Raw genomic sequence first — 13779 nt, 5'->3', positions numbered from 1 at the left:
AATACTTTGGCCAAGTACTTATTAATTCTTGAAGAAAAAGGATGAGGAATGTTGTGTCCCAACAATGGCATGCAGTCTGGTGTTTGAGTACACATAGACATGCCACTGGGATCTTTTCTCGAGAAGTTATTTTCAGGCAGTATCAAGAATTAATCTGGCAGGCCTTCCAGGAGCATCTCAGGAGAAATGCGGCATCAGGTGTTTTAGCTCTCACACACTGGACTTTTGCAGGGTTTCTCAGAGACAGGAGGAAAGAGATAAGCTGAGTGCTGTTCTCTTGGCAGGCTGATCTCCAACTGCTTTCAACAACAGTTAACACCCAACGGAACCAAAACAATATCCCAAAAGGGCAACCAACTCCGGACCCTCATAAATACATGTCACATCTCTGTAAACATCTCCCCCAAGTTATTTATTGAGCTTAAGGTATGTGACGTCCAGTAAAGGGTTGTTTTCGGACAAGACCTCTCAGTGACCCTTGTAAAAAAAATCCATGAAATAATTTCAGTTTTCCCAAATAAACCAATGTCCATAATTCTAAAATTTGAGTCCTCAAATTTTTTTTTAAAAAGAAGCACTTTCATAACAATTACTTATGGGGCAATAATCAATGAACCATAGCCATAATTCAAAACTATTCCTATCTTGGTCTCAGAATTTCATCAACAGCTCAAAATTATTATTCCTTCATTTTATTCAAGTAAAATTGAAAGAATTGTTTTCAATAAAGCAGTAAATGTTATTGGTGATTTATTGAAGTATGTGCACATCTTCAATTATTGATCTCTGTGTAATTTTGATAAAAGCAACAACTCATATTTATATTGAGCCTTTAATGCAATAAAATGGCCCAAGGTACTTCACAGGGGCGCTATAAAACAAAATTTGACACCAAGCCACTTAAGGCGATATTAGGTCACATGGCCAAATGCTTGGTCAAAGAGGTAGATTTTAAGAAGTGTCATAAAGGAGGAAAGATAGGTAGAAAGGCAGAGAGATTTATGGATGGAATTCCAGAGCTTAGGGCACAGCCGCCAATGCTGGAATGATTAAAATGGGGAAGCTCAAGAAGCCAGAATTGGCAGAGCGCAGAGATCTAGTGGGTGGGGTTGGGGGTGTGCTGGTTGTCGGGCTGAAGGAGATTACTGATATAGAGAGAGGCAAGGACATGGAGGGACTTGAAAACAAGGATGAGAATTTTAATATCAAGGCTTTGATTGACCGGGTACCTGTGTAGCTTAGTGAGCACAGGGAGATGGGTGAGCAGGACTTGGTCCGTGTTAGAACATGGGCAGCGGAGTTTTGAATGACCTCAAATTTGCGAAGGTAGAACATGGGATGCCAGCCAGAAGTGCATTGGAATAATCAACTCCAGAGGTAACAAAGGCATGTGTTACAGACAGGTGGGAAATGATGTGGGTGACTTCCACTTTTCACCCCTCAACTGACTGCACATAGTTCTTTAAAAAAAATAGTGCTTTAGTCCCTGAGTGTGTTAAGTGTCAAATAAATAGACAAGTGACAGGTTTTTTCGTAGGTTGAAAAAGAAAGATAACTATTTATTAAAACAGTTCCTGAGAATGTTCGCAACCTCACCACTCACACAGGCGCACATGTGCACACACACAAGAAAAGATAGAGATTAGAGAATAGCATGCATTTAAGGCTGATAGTTGTAAAAAGAGTTCACTTTGAAACCTTCTTGGTTTTCCAGGAGGAATTTTTAACAGCTTTGCAAGCCTGATGTTCTTTTCCTTGGTTCACTGAAGTATTGCAGATTACTTTGTTTAAGACTCAGTCAAAGTCGGTGGACAATTTTGTTAAAAGTTTTTCAAATGGGAAGTTTTCAAGATCACCTTTGGAGTCTCTGCCTTAGTGGTTTAAAGGTGTTATAGGCAGGGTCTTAGTCTTGGCTGGAATGGATGTCTCAGCTCCCTCGCCAAATAGCTCTCTCTCTCACTCTCTCAGTGAAATCTCTTTTTTATAAGAAAAACCCTTATCAGGCTGGGCTCTTCCCCCGGTGTGTCCATTCAATGTCTTTGAACGTGTGGTTATTGCTAAACAATGGACCTGGAATGTGGTTTATCTTGATAAGGTGGTGTTCTTTCCCACCTGTTATCTTGGCTTTGCATCTGGAGTCGCTGTGTCTGAAAAGGTCTTTGTCAGCCCAATTCTTGAAGCTAGGAGCCATTTTGTATTGAATTCAGATTTAATTCTGATGAAAGGTCACAGACATGAAACGTTAACTCTGCTTCTCTCTTCACAGATGCTGCCTGACCTGCTGAGTATTTCGAGAACTTTCTGTTTTTATTTCAGATTTTCAGCATCTGCAGTATTTTGCTTTAATACCATTTTAATGTGTCTTCCTTAGAACTAGTGGAGACATGATAATGAGTTTAGTCTAAAACAGTCATGATGTATATTTGCAGTACAAGACCTCTTATTCCATCTTGTCTGCAGCAAAATATATCTATTTTTTGGAGTTTAATTCACCAGGTCATTTTACTGTACATAATTGCTCCAGTTCACTTTAGTTCATGAGTGTGACACATGAATGAGGGTTTCAGCCACAGATAGCCTGAGGGAAGGGCAGAGTAGGATGATGTTACAGAGATGGAAATAAATGGTCTTAGTGATGTTAAGGACGTGTGGTAAGAAGCTCATCTCAACTCAACTACAACACTAACATTCTGAACAGTTTGGTTCAGCCTCAGACAATTGTCAGGGACAGGGATGGAGGCAGTGGCAAGAGAACAGAGTTTGTGAAGGGGACCGAAGACAGTGGCTTCTGTCTTTCCAGAGGAGGGGTCAAAAGAAGTAGAAAGGAAGTAGAGCTGGGTTTCGTCAGCGAGGAAGGCGGTGGCGTAGTGGTAACTTCACTGGACTAGTAATCCAGAGACCCTGGCTATGCTCTGGGGACATGGGTTCGAATCCCATCATGGCAGATGGTGAAATTTGAATTCAATTAATACCAAATCTGGAATTAAAAGCTAGTCTAATGGTGACCATGAAACCATTGTTGATTGTTGTAAGAATCCACCTGGTTCACTAATGTCCTTTAGGGAAGGAAATCTGCCATTCTTACCTGGTCAGACCTACATGTGATTCCAGACCCACATCAATGTGGTTGGCTCTTAAATGCCTTCTGAAATAGCCGAGCAAGCCACTCTAGTTCAAGGGCAATTCGTATGGGCAATAAATGCTGGCGACACCCACATCCCATGAACGGATAATTTTAAAAAATGGAATTTCGAAGGTGACATGTAGATGAGAAAAAGGAAAAAGGAGGGTGCCAAGGATAGATCCTTGGGGGACACCAGAGATAATGGTGTGAAGTGAGAAGAGAAGCCATTGCAAGGATTCTCTGGCTGCGACAGGTTAGATAACAATAAAACCAGGCAAGTACAGTCCCACCCAGCTGGATGGCGGTGGAGAAGTGCTGGAGGAGAATATTGTGGTCAATCGCGTCAAAGGCCGCAGACAGGTTGAGGAGGATGAGAAGGGGTAGTTTACCTTTGTCACAATCAACTAGGATGTAATTTGTGACTTTGGTAAGAGCCGTTTCTCTACTGTGGTAGGGGTAAATTGGTGGGATTGAAACAAGAACTTCCGAGGAGGATGGGCACGGATTTGGGAGGCAACAACACATTCAAGGATTTTGGAGAGGAAAGTGAGGGTCAAGTTGGAGCAGTAGTTTGCATGGATGGAAGGGTCAAGGGGTGCTTTCTGAGGAGAGGAGTGATGACAGATTTGAAGGAGAGGGTTTTTAAAGCACGAATAGCCAGGTGGTGAAGGATAGAACACTGGATCCTGATCTTTATTCACTTAAGAGCCTTTATTTACAGAGACACACATTGCATACCATGCACCTGCAGCACCCAAAGCTCCTCTTTCAGCTTGCTGTCTCTCTATCTCTGAGCACAGATGCGTCCTCAGTTAACACCCATCATCTGAATACAATTAACACCCAAATTATATACAGTCAAGAGAGCCAGTACCAGAGGAGAGAGAACCATTAATATGTCTGAGCCAGTAAGGGAAGTTGATTGGTAACAGTTTAGTAGGGATAGGTCTAGAGAGCAAGAGGTGGGTCTCATCCAAAGGATGATCTCAAAGAGGGCATGAGGGGAAAGAGAATAGAAACGACAGAAAGATGCAAATTCAGGGTCAGTCTTTGTAATAAAAAGTCCATGAGCTCATTGCACTAATTGTTGGAGGTGAGGATGGTGGAGGCAGAGAAGCTGCTTCTTGTCCTTGCCTTCCTGGATGATCTTTGAATAGTGGGCCATTTTAGTTATGAGAGCATTGCCCAATAATGCTACAAGTGGCCTAGCCAGATATGACATGAACAATTAAACCAATTCTTTGCCAAAGACGTACAAGTCTGCTTCCCTTGGATTTAAGGGAGCAGCGATGAGGGTTATACCAGGGGGAACAATTATAGTGGGAAAAATGTAATAGTACTATTGTGAACTAGGGCATCGATGATTGTGGAGGAGGTGTCATTTAGCAAATCAATAGCTGCAGTGTTGTCATGAAGAATAAAAGATCAAAGGTTAGATAGTTGAGTATTTGAGAGTGCAATGGTAAGTGACTTGAGGGAGAGTTTTTTCCAGGGTTGGACACAGAAAGAAATGGGGTTGGGAAGGGGGGAGCGAAATGTGGGTAGCGAGCGATACAAAGAAGTGATCAGAGACTGCCTCATCAGTGATGGTGATAATCGTGGCAGCGAGGCTGCGTAAAATGACAAGATAAAGAGGGTGGCCGTGTATGCGGGTAATAGAGTTTATATGGAGGGAGAGATTTAGGGAGGAAAGGATGGCAATAAATTCAGAGGAGAGAGAACAAGAAGAGTTGAGATGGAGGTTGAAATCACCAAGGATGAGAAATCACTCTGTGCAGATCAGAGGGAAGAAAACAGAGAAGATATCTCTGAGAAATTTGGAGTGACATATGGGTGGGCGGTACAAAACAAGAATTTTAAATGAGAGGTGTGAAGGTGGAACAAGATGAGATGCTCAAAAAGGAAGTTAGAGGAGTAAGAGGAAAGAACAAGGTGAGATTCAGAGATAAGTGCTACACCACAGTCGCAATGTTTTGAACAGGGCAAGTGGTGGGAGGCATAGCCAGACGGGGAAGCTTCATTAAGGAGAAAGGTGTCATCACCCCTCAGCCATGTCTCTGTTAAGGTTACGATGTCAATGTGATTGTCCACAATAGGATCATGGGTGGCAAGAGCTTTATTAGCAAGTGAACGTACATTCTGGAGGGAGATGCAAAGGGGAATAGTGATAGCCAGTCCATGGGCAGAGTTCACAGGGTCAGAACTGGGACTGGTGAGAGGGACGAGTAGGAGGTTGATGAGATTAGCCCCCAGCAGGCGTGCAGGGCGGGAAGAGAATGAGATAAGGCAGTTGGAGTTGCTACTCTTTTGGAGGCGGTGACGAGTGCCACAAGGATGTCAAGAGAGACACAGAGGGAGGCTGTAGGGTTATTTTAAGAGGGAGTCAAGCCTGGGATGGTGGCATGAGAGTGGGAAAGATGATTATGAAGAATTGGAGTTTGTGAGGGTGGATTACTAGAGGGCAGGGATAGTTTTAATAATTTCTTCTTCTTTGGCCTCTTGTCTTGAGAGGCAACGAGTCAGCACCTAGAGGTGGTCAGCGGTTTGTAAAGCAGCGCCTGGTGTGGCTATAAAGGCCAATTCTAGAGTGACAGACTGTTCCACAGGTGCTGCAGATAAAATTGGTTGTCGGGGCTGTTACACAGTTGGTTCTCTCCTTGCGCTTCTGTCTTTTTTCCTGCCAACAGCTAAGTCTCTTTGATACGCCACACTTTAGCCCCGCCTTTATGGCTGCTCACCAGCTCTGGCGATCACTGGCAACTGACTCCCACGACTTGTGGTCAATGTCACAGGACTTCATGTCGCGTTTGCAGACGTCTTTAAAGCAGAGACATGGACAGCCGGTGGGTCTGACACCAGTGATGAGCTTGCTGTACAATGTGTCCTTAGGGATCCTGCCATCTTCCATGCGGCTCACATGGCCAAGCCAATTACATTTCACGAATACAGTAGTTACCGCCAGAAAATTTACTGAAGCACTTTTTCTTCCCTTTTCATGCAAATTTGAATGGGCGTACATATTAATAGGAAGGCTTTATGCTGGTGTTGTGTTTTATATATGTATTAACCTGTGCTGAATAGCAGACTAGTTTCAATCAATTGGTATAACTAAATTAAAGGAATTATTATTTTATTAGGATGGAGTTAAGCAACTACTCATGCTTTGATGAATGCTAATATTGTTTAAGAAACTAATGCAATATAGATTGTATGAGTAGATTTTACATAACTTTGTTATTGATGTGCCATGAAAGTTCATAAGTACGGTATAAATACCCTGTTGGATACCAGCATGTAATATTACTGTCAAACAGGATCTGTGTACAAATTTCTGAATAGCTTTTGCTCAATAAGAATTAGTAAATAAAGTAAACTGGTTTGCTATGGGTAATACCCTATTACAGGATTTCTTCTGTAGAGTACATCACTTTCTCTTCGAGTCAGTTGAACTTGCAGTCGTGAAGTTCTATTTCACACCATTATAGGAATATAAGCAAATAAAATTAGAACAGAAAGTGCTGGAAATACTCAGCAGGTCTGGCGGCATACGTGGAGAGAGAAACAAGAGTTAACATTTCAGGTCTGCTAATGGCAGAGTAATGAACAGCTCTGTCTGAAAGCAAAAACATGAAAAACAAGTTTAAGACTAGTACATGGTTAAAAAATTTAATTAAAACATAAAAATATAAAATAATAAATAAAATTGCTGAAAATAGAGACATGTTGTCGAAGCTTTTCATCTAGCATTCATCAGGACAATATGCAAGAATAACCAATGTAGGGGGAAACAACAACTTACACTGCATGCAATATTGAGTTCAATAATTTCAGACCATGAGCCCCATTATTTTTATTTGTTTGTTTATTTTTAATTTTTTTTTTAGCCATGTGCCAGTCTTAAACTTGTTTTTCATGTTATTGCTTTCAGACAGGTTCATTATTCTGCAATTAGCAGCCTGACAGGACAAATGCTTTGTCTTTTACTACAACTATTTAGCACTCCATTTGCCTTTGGTTCCATGAGATCTCTGTCATTTAATCTCTCCTGCCCTCTGTCCTATCACAGACCTTCCCTTTTGGTCTTTCCTCGCCGCTTCACTTGCTCAAAGACTGTTACATTTCTAACCTTTGCCAGTTCTGATGAAAGGTCATAGACCTGAAACGTTAACTCTGTTTCTCTCTCCACAGACGCTGCCAGACCTGCTGAGTATTTCCAGTGCTTTCTGTTCTCATTTCAGAGTTCCAGCATCCACAATATTTTGCTCTTATTTAAGCAAGTAAAACATACATTCTGAAAATATTTGTGTTAGTTTTGAAACTTCATTGGAAAAAAATGATGCCATCTTTTTTTAGAGCCACAAATGAGGAAAATGAAGTATCCAAACTCTTCGTATTTTGCAATGGGGTAAGTATTACTACAGTAAAATTTCAAAATAGATTTTAAACTTAACACAAACTCCAGAACTAAATATGCCATTTATTAGGGGTGTGAAGACAGCCTTCTTAATGATGCAAGAGAAAAGATGTCACATCAAGATAGCAGAAGTTTTGCAACAATCCACACACGGTAAAATAGATGTTTGTGCATTCCTTCTATTTTGTAACACATATAATTAAGGCAAGTTCAACAACAGTAACTTGCATTTATATAATATCTTTAAGTAAAGAATTCCCCAAAGCACTCTACAAATGCATGCAAGGGAGACAGATGTTGAGCCAAAAGAAATTAGGAGAATAATCAAAAGTTTGATTAAAGGTGGTTTTTGAGGCTTTTAAAGAAGTGAAGGATAGAGGCTGAAAGGTTTTATGTGGGAGTTCAAAAGAACAGGATTGAAATTATCAAAAGCACTGCTGGCAGTGGTAGATGTTCAACATTCTGAAATTGGAGGATTGCAGTTTTCGGGAGTGGGTATAGGGCAGCAGGAAATGAGGTGGATCAGGGCAAGGCCATGAAGGAATGCTTCAGAGTCTGGCTAGTGTAGATTGGCCAAGGTGGAGGTGCTAGATGAATGGGACTTAATGTGGGATAGAATACATGCCGCAGTTTACTGGGCAATTTGGAGATTGGAAGATAGGAGGTCCTCAGGTTCAGGGTTGAAGTAGTAAAGTCTGGAATTGACAAAGACAGATTTGAGCATTTCAACTGAGGTAGGGGTTGAAGCTAGACAATATTTTGGAGGTGGAAGTAAACATTCTTGTAGATAGGTGGGATGTGGGGTTTAAAGTTCAGTTCAGGATGAAACGGGTCGATAAGATTATAAACAGTTTGGTTAAGCCAGAAGAAATGGCTGGGGAGGAGAATGGAATTAGTGGCATGAGAGTAGATTTTGTGGTGTGGACCGAGATGATATTTTCAGTATCCCTGATGTTAAACGAGAGGAAGTTGCATTGCAACTTGTCCAAGATTTGATTTTGGAGAGTCAGTCTGAAGGAGATAACTAAAGGGTCAAGAAAAGTGGGGGACAGGCAGAGCTGGAATAGTGAAGAGGTAGAGATAGATATTATCAGCTTGTGGATAATTCTGACATCTAATCTTATTAAAGCATTAAGATTATCATAGCCAATGTTATTAATTAAATCCTGTATAACTGTAATCGCAGTACATTATCCATCCTCATCCTTTCAACAATATTCAAAACAGTTCATTATGTCAGTCTCCTCCAGTGCCTCTTCTCTGCCGTCCAACTCCATGGGGCTTCATGGAGATAAGGAAGAGGGAGCAGAAAAATGATCCTTCAAGGTGATGGTGTAGGGGGAGGGAAGAGAAGCCACTCCTGGAAATGTGTTTGAATAAGTATGAATGGAAGGATAGTCCCATGGAGCCAGATGGCAGAGAAGAAGCACTGGAGGAAAATGACATAGTGAACTGTTCTGAATATTGCTGAAAGGATGAGGTTGGCTAATGTACCATGATTACAGTTATACAGGATGTAATTAATAACTTTGGCTACAGTAGTCTTAATGCTTTAATAAGATTAGAGGTCAGACTGAAGAGATTTAAACAGAGTTTCAGGAGAAAGAGCATGGAGATAGAAGGCAATGACCTAAAGAGGAAAGGGAAGTTGGGGATAGGTTGAGGTTGGTATTTTGAGGGTAGGAATTATGACAGCAATTTTGAAAGGCTTGAACTGGTGTTTGAGGAACTGGAACCATGCTTGGGGCCTAGAAAAGGAAGTTTACTGATCATTCATGAATAGAAAATGGATCTAGGAAACAGGATGTGGTCCTCGTGGATGACTTGAGCTTCAAGAGGGTGGTAAGTGAGGGAGAAGATAGATGAGAAATTCAGCAAAATGATTTTGTTCCAAGCTATAGCAATTGTGAAATGAAAAGGTGTAGCATTAATTAAATAAAGTACTTATCAAGCACTTATAAATGAGGATAAATACTGCTAATATTTTGAATGAACTTCAGTTCATATTGATGGTTCTTAAAAATGGCCTTGACAATATTAGTGTAGTATTTACTGATCTTACCGGTGGTTTCTTATTCTTGAATTAAAATCCCATGGGATCCAGGGAAATGCAGCAAGGTGGATACAATATTGGCTCAGTAGCAGGAAACAGGGGCGGCGCAGTGGTTAGTACCGCAGCCTCACAGCTCCAGTGACCCGGGTTCGATTCCGGGTACTGCCTGTGTGGAGTTTGCAAGTACTCCCTGTGTCTACGTGGGTTTCCTCCGGGTGCTCCGGTTTCCTCCCACATGCCAAAGACTTGATAGGTAAATTGGCCATTAGCAATTGCCCCTAGTATAGGTAGGTGGTAGGGAAAATATAGGGACAGGTGGGGATGTGGTAGGAATATGGGATTAGTGTAGGATTAGTATAAATGGGTGGTTGATGGTCGGCACAGACTCGGTGGGCCGAAGGGCCTGTTTCAGTGCTGTATCTCTAAAAAAAAAAGGTAATTGTTGACGGGTGTTTTTGTGACTGGAGGACAGTTTCCAGTCGTGTTCCGCAGGGCTCAGTACTGGGTCCCTTGCTTTTTGTGGTATATATTAATGATTTGGATGTAAATGTAGGGGGCATGATCGAGAAGTTTGCAGATGACACAAAGATTGACCGTATGGTAGATAGAGGGCAGCATAGCTGTAGGCTGCAGGAAGATATTGATGGTCTGGTCAGATGTGTTGGAGTCTGAACTTCTGTTAATGGATAATAAATACCTGGTAGTTCAAAGTAATAGGATGAACAGGTGTGTGTTAATTGTATTCAAGTGTGTATACATAAAGAGCCAGCCAGCATTGGCTGGTGGTGTTGTTTGGAAAGCAGAAGTACGCTCTGTGACAAGCAGTAAACAATCTACACCAAAGCATCCTAGTCTCAATGTCTTCTTCACAAACAGGCTTGTAGATTTATCTAACATTGGTAGCAGAGAATGGTTGCCTGAAAGTGAAGATTGGAGACTAAGATTTGTTTTCAGACAGGAGATTAGAATTGGAGTTTTTTTTGTGAAAGCCGTATTTGTAGTTTTTATTGAAGATGACTGAAACCAAGTGTAAGGTGTCAGGATATGATTTTCCACCACTGTTTTGTGAAGCCGAACCTTGCGATCAATGGAAGAATGAAGTTGAAGTTGATAAGGGTTACGACTTTACCTAAAAGAATGCAAGGAATGGCCCTTGCACTTGCACTTCCCGCCAGAAGCAAGATCAGGGGCAAAGTGTTCTGGCAGCTAGGGGCTCATCATTTGGACTTTGAAGAAGGTTTGGACAAACTCTTGAAATATATGGATAAAACCTGAGGCGTGGTTGGACTTTGATAAATTTGGAAAAATGTGTGGTTCTTCCATAGAAGAATATATTATGGAGTTTAACTAGCTAGAAGCAAGGCTGCAGCCCTTCTGCTTGGAAATTCCTAGATCAGTTCTTGCCTTCAAATTGTTGGATTGTGCTAGGATATCAAACATGGATAGGCTCTTGGTATTAACCGGAGTCAGATTCAATGAAAAAGATACACGTTTTGATCAGACGTCTGACTCCCTAAAAAGAATTTTTTGGGAAAACATTCCGTTCCGGCCACTTTCATGGCGCAGATGGGTTCTTTAGTGATGACACCAAAGGTGGAGGATACAATGCTAGCAGCATTTCGCGGCTGTTCAAGTATGGGGCTCAGACGCCAGTACGAAAGGAGAAATACACACAAAACCAATGAGGGTCAAGACCCTTTTGGCAGTGTCATGCTAGGCCCCCACCTGCCAAGAATGAGGCACATTAATTTTGTCATGAACATTGATTTTAAACTGTTACTGGAGTGAAGAAAGGACTTGTTTAACAGATCAGCCGTGGCTGGAAAATACATTTGTATATTAACAGACAGTGTTTGACACATTCAACCCACAATGGACCTTGGTCATCAGGTATTGTGTGTAAGAGGAGCACTCCAGAGACTGCTAAGGCGATACTATCCAGGATTGGTTAGATCAGCTGGTCACATGACTAACTGGCTGTTCCAGGGTCTTTTGAACTAGCCACAGAGAGTTTGAATTGAGAGTGTCTGTTTGTTCCTGGACTGAGAAGATCTCTCCTGTCTGCTCCCACCTCTTTCTCACAAGCCTATGAATCCACTGAAGACACATGAACCCCAAGAGAGAAAAGTCTCCTACAGTGAAAAGGTTTAAGAAGAATACTAGGTGCCAACAAAAAGCAAGATCTACCTACAATCAAGGACTCTACAGTGAGCTCGAAGAACTGTAACAAAAACTCTTCAGATATTGCTTCAAACTTTTCCACTTTATTTCTTCTCTTTTCTGTCTCTATTTGCATGTGTGCATCACGTATGTATGCTAGCATGGGCGAGTCGTGTATCCATAGGCGTCAACCGAATTAGAGTTTAAGTCCAAGTTTAATAAATTTCAACCTTTCTTCTTTAAACCTAAGAAAGCCTGTTTGTGCTGGTTTCTTTGCCTTATAATTGGAAAGCGGTGAACAAGGATTCACCAAGGGGGAGCTAAAAACACGGTGTGTTAAAAATTAAACCCTGTCATGGTAAGACCAGGTGAAGGCCGAGAGAGACCCCGAGACACCTTTCTTAAAGCACCTATAACAGAGGCAGGAATTGGGTAATATATGGCAGAATTATGTTTCTGATGTGACTTTTAAAGTATCACTATGTGTTGCATTGTCCAAAAAGGAATAACAGGGTTTTTGAGATGATACGTGATGTGGAAGGTTCGGAAGGCATGGATGATGGTACTGATCAATCAGAAGGAATTGTACTGGTCACAAGAAGCTTCAGTCCGGTAATGAGTGTCCTAGTCGCAGTACTAGACAGTGGGTATTCATCCACTGTATGTGGAATGGACTGGTTAAGGTGTTACATGGATTCTTTAAGTAAGGAAGACTGAAATAAGGTCAAAGAATACGACAGTTCTACCTGTTTCAGGTTTGGGGATGACAACACGTTGAAATCACTAAAAAGAGTGGTAATTCCGTGTAAAACAGCAGGGCGAAACCATTTTATTAGTATCGATGTAGTATCCAGTGATATACCTTTGCTGTTAAGTAAATCGTCTATGAAAAAGGCTCGGATGAAATTGTATGTGGAATATGATAAGGTGATTGTCTTTGGGAAATCTGTAGCTTTGCGGTTCATATAGTCAGGACATTATTGTATTCCTTTAGCAAGACCCAACATCTCTAAACAGGATGTTAAAGAAGTATTAATGGATGTTAAAGAAGTATTAAAAGTATTAGTGGTAGGGGTTTAAAGGAGAAAAGGCAAATTATTTCAAAACTACATCGGTAGTTTGTACATCCCTCTTGTCATGGGTTGAAGATTCTGTTAAAAGATGCAGGGGTAATAGATGATGACTACACTAAACACATCGAGGATATCAGTGAAAAATGTGATATCTATAAAAAATACAGGAGGATGCCATCATGACTCATAGTGAGTCTCCCATTAGCAAGGGACTTTAATGAAACTGTAGCGATGGACTTGAAGGTATGCAATATAGACAAAAACATTTTTATTCTACACTTTATAGGCATGGTGACTAGATTCAGTCTAATTTATAAGAAAGACAAAAAAGTAATAGTGGACAAGATAATGGAAAGGTGGATAGGAACAGGACTGGGAGCACTGGCTAGGTTTCTAACTGATAATGGAGGAGAATTTTTTTTTAATTCTTTTTTTTATTCATTTGCTAATGATGAGTTCAGGAGTACGTGTGGAAATATGAATATCATAGCAATGCACACGGCAGCAGAAAGTCCTTTTAGTAATGGGATTTGTGAGAGAAATCATGCTTTGATTGACGAAATGCTCCGAAAAATGTTAGCAGACCAACCAAATTGTAAATTGACTTGCTCTGGCATGGGCAGTACATGCAAAAAACACACTTCAAATGGTTGGGGGCTACAGCACATATCAATTAGTTTATGGCAGGAATCCGAAAATACCTTTGGAAATGTGGGATCATCCTCTAGCTTTAGCAGGGACTACAGCTAGTTCAATTTTTGCAGACCATTTGAATGCTATGCATGTAGGGAGAAGAGCATTTATTAAGGCAGAGATTTCAGAAAAAATCAGGAGAGCTTTGGGGTATCAGGTCAGGCCATCAGAAAAAATTTTGATACCAGGGATATGGTGTATTACAAAAGAGAAGGGCAGAAAGAATGGAGAGGCCCAGGAAAAGTTATAGCCACTGATGGCA

At 41.1% G+C, this 13779-nt stretch overlaps 1 protein-coding gene across 5 annotated transcripts in view; it reads left to right on the top strand.

Annotated features, from left to right (window-relative positions):
- Positions 1–13779, top strand: part of si:ch211-171b20.3 (uncharacterized) — a 307602-nt gene that overhangs the window by 112893 nt on the left and 180930 nt on the right. For 4 of the 5 annotated variants that reach the window (XM_068032044.1, XM_068032046.1, XM_068032041.1 and 1 more), the window contains exons 3-4: positions 7478–7529; positions 7609–7691. The exons of the other annotated variant lie outside the window; for it this stretch is intronic. In XM_068032044.1, the coding sequence (XP_067888145.1) occupies positions 7478–7529; positions 7609–7691 (135 nt within the window). The remainder of the gene's footprint in view (positions 1–7477; positions 7530–7608; positions 7692–13779) is intronic. 5 annotated transcript variants of the gene reach the window in all.

The sequence above is a fragment of the Heterodontus francisci genome, chromosome 5 (assembly GCF_036365525.1).
Source record: "Heterodontus francisci isolate sHetFra1 chromosome 5, sHetFra1.hap1, whole genome shotgun sequence".
Lineage (NCBI taxonomy): Eukaryota > Metazoa > Chordata > Chondrichthyes > Heterodontiformes > Heterodontidae > Heterodontus > Heterodontus francisci.
The sequence above is the reverse complement of the archived record's forward strand: the minus strand, read 5'-3'. Positions and strand labels throughout refer to the sequence as shown.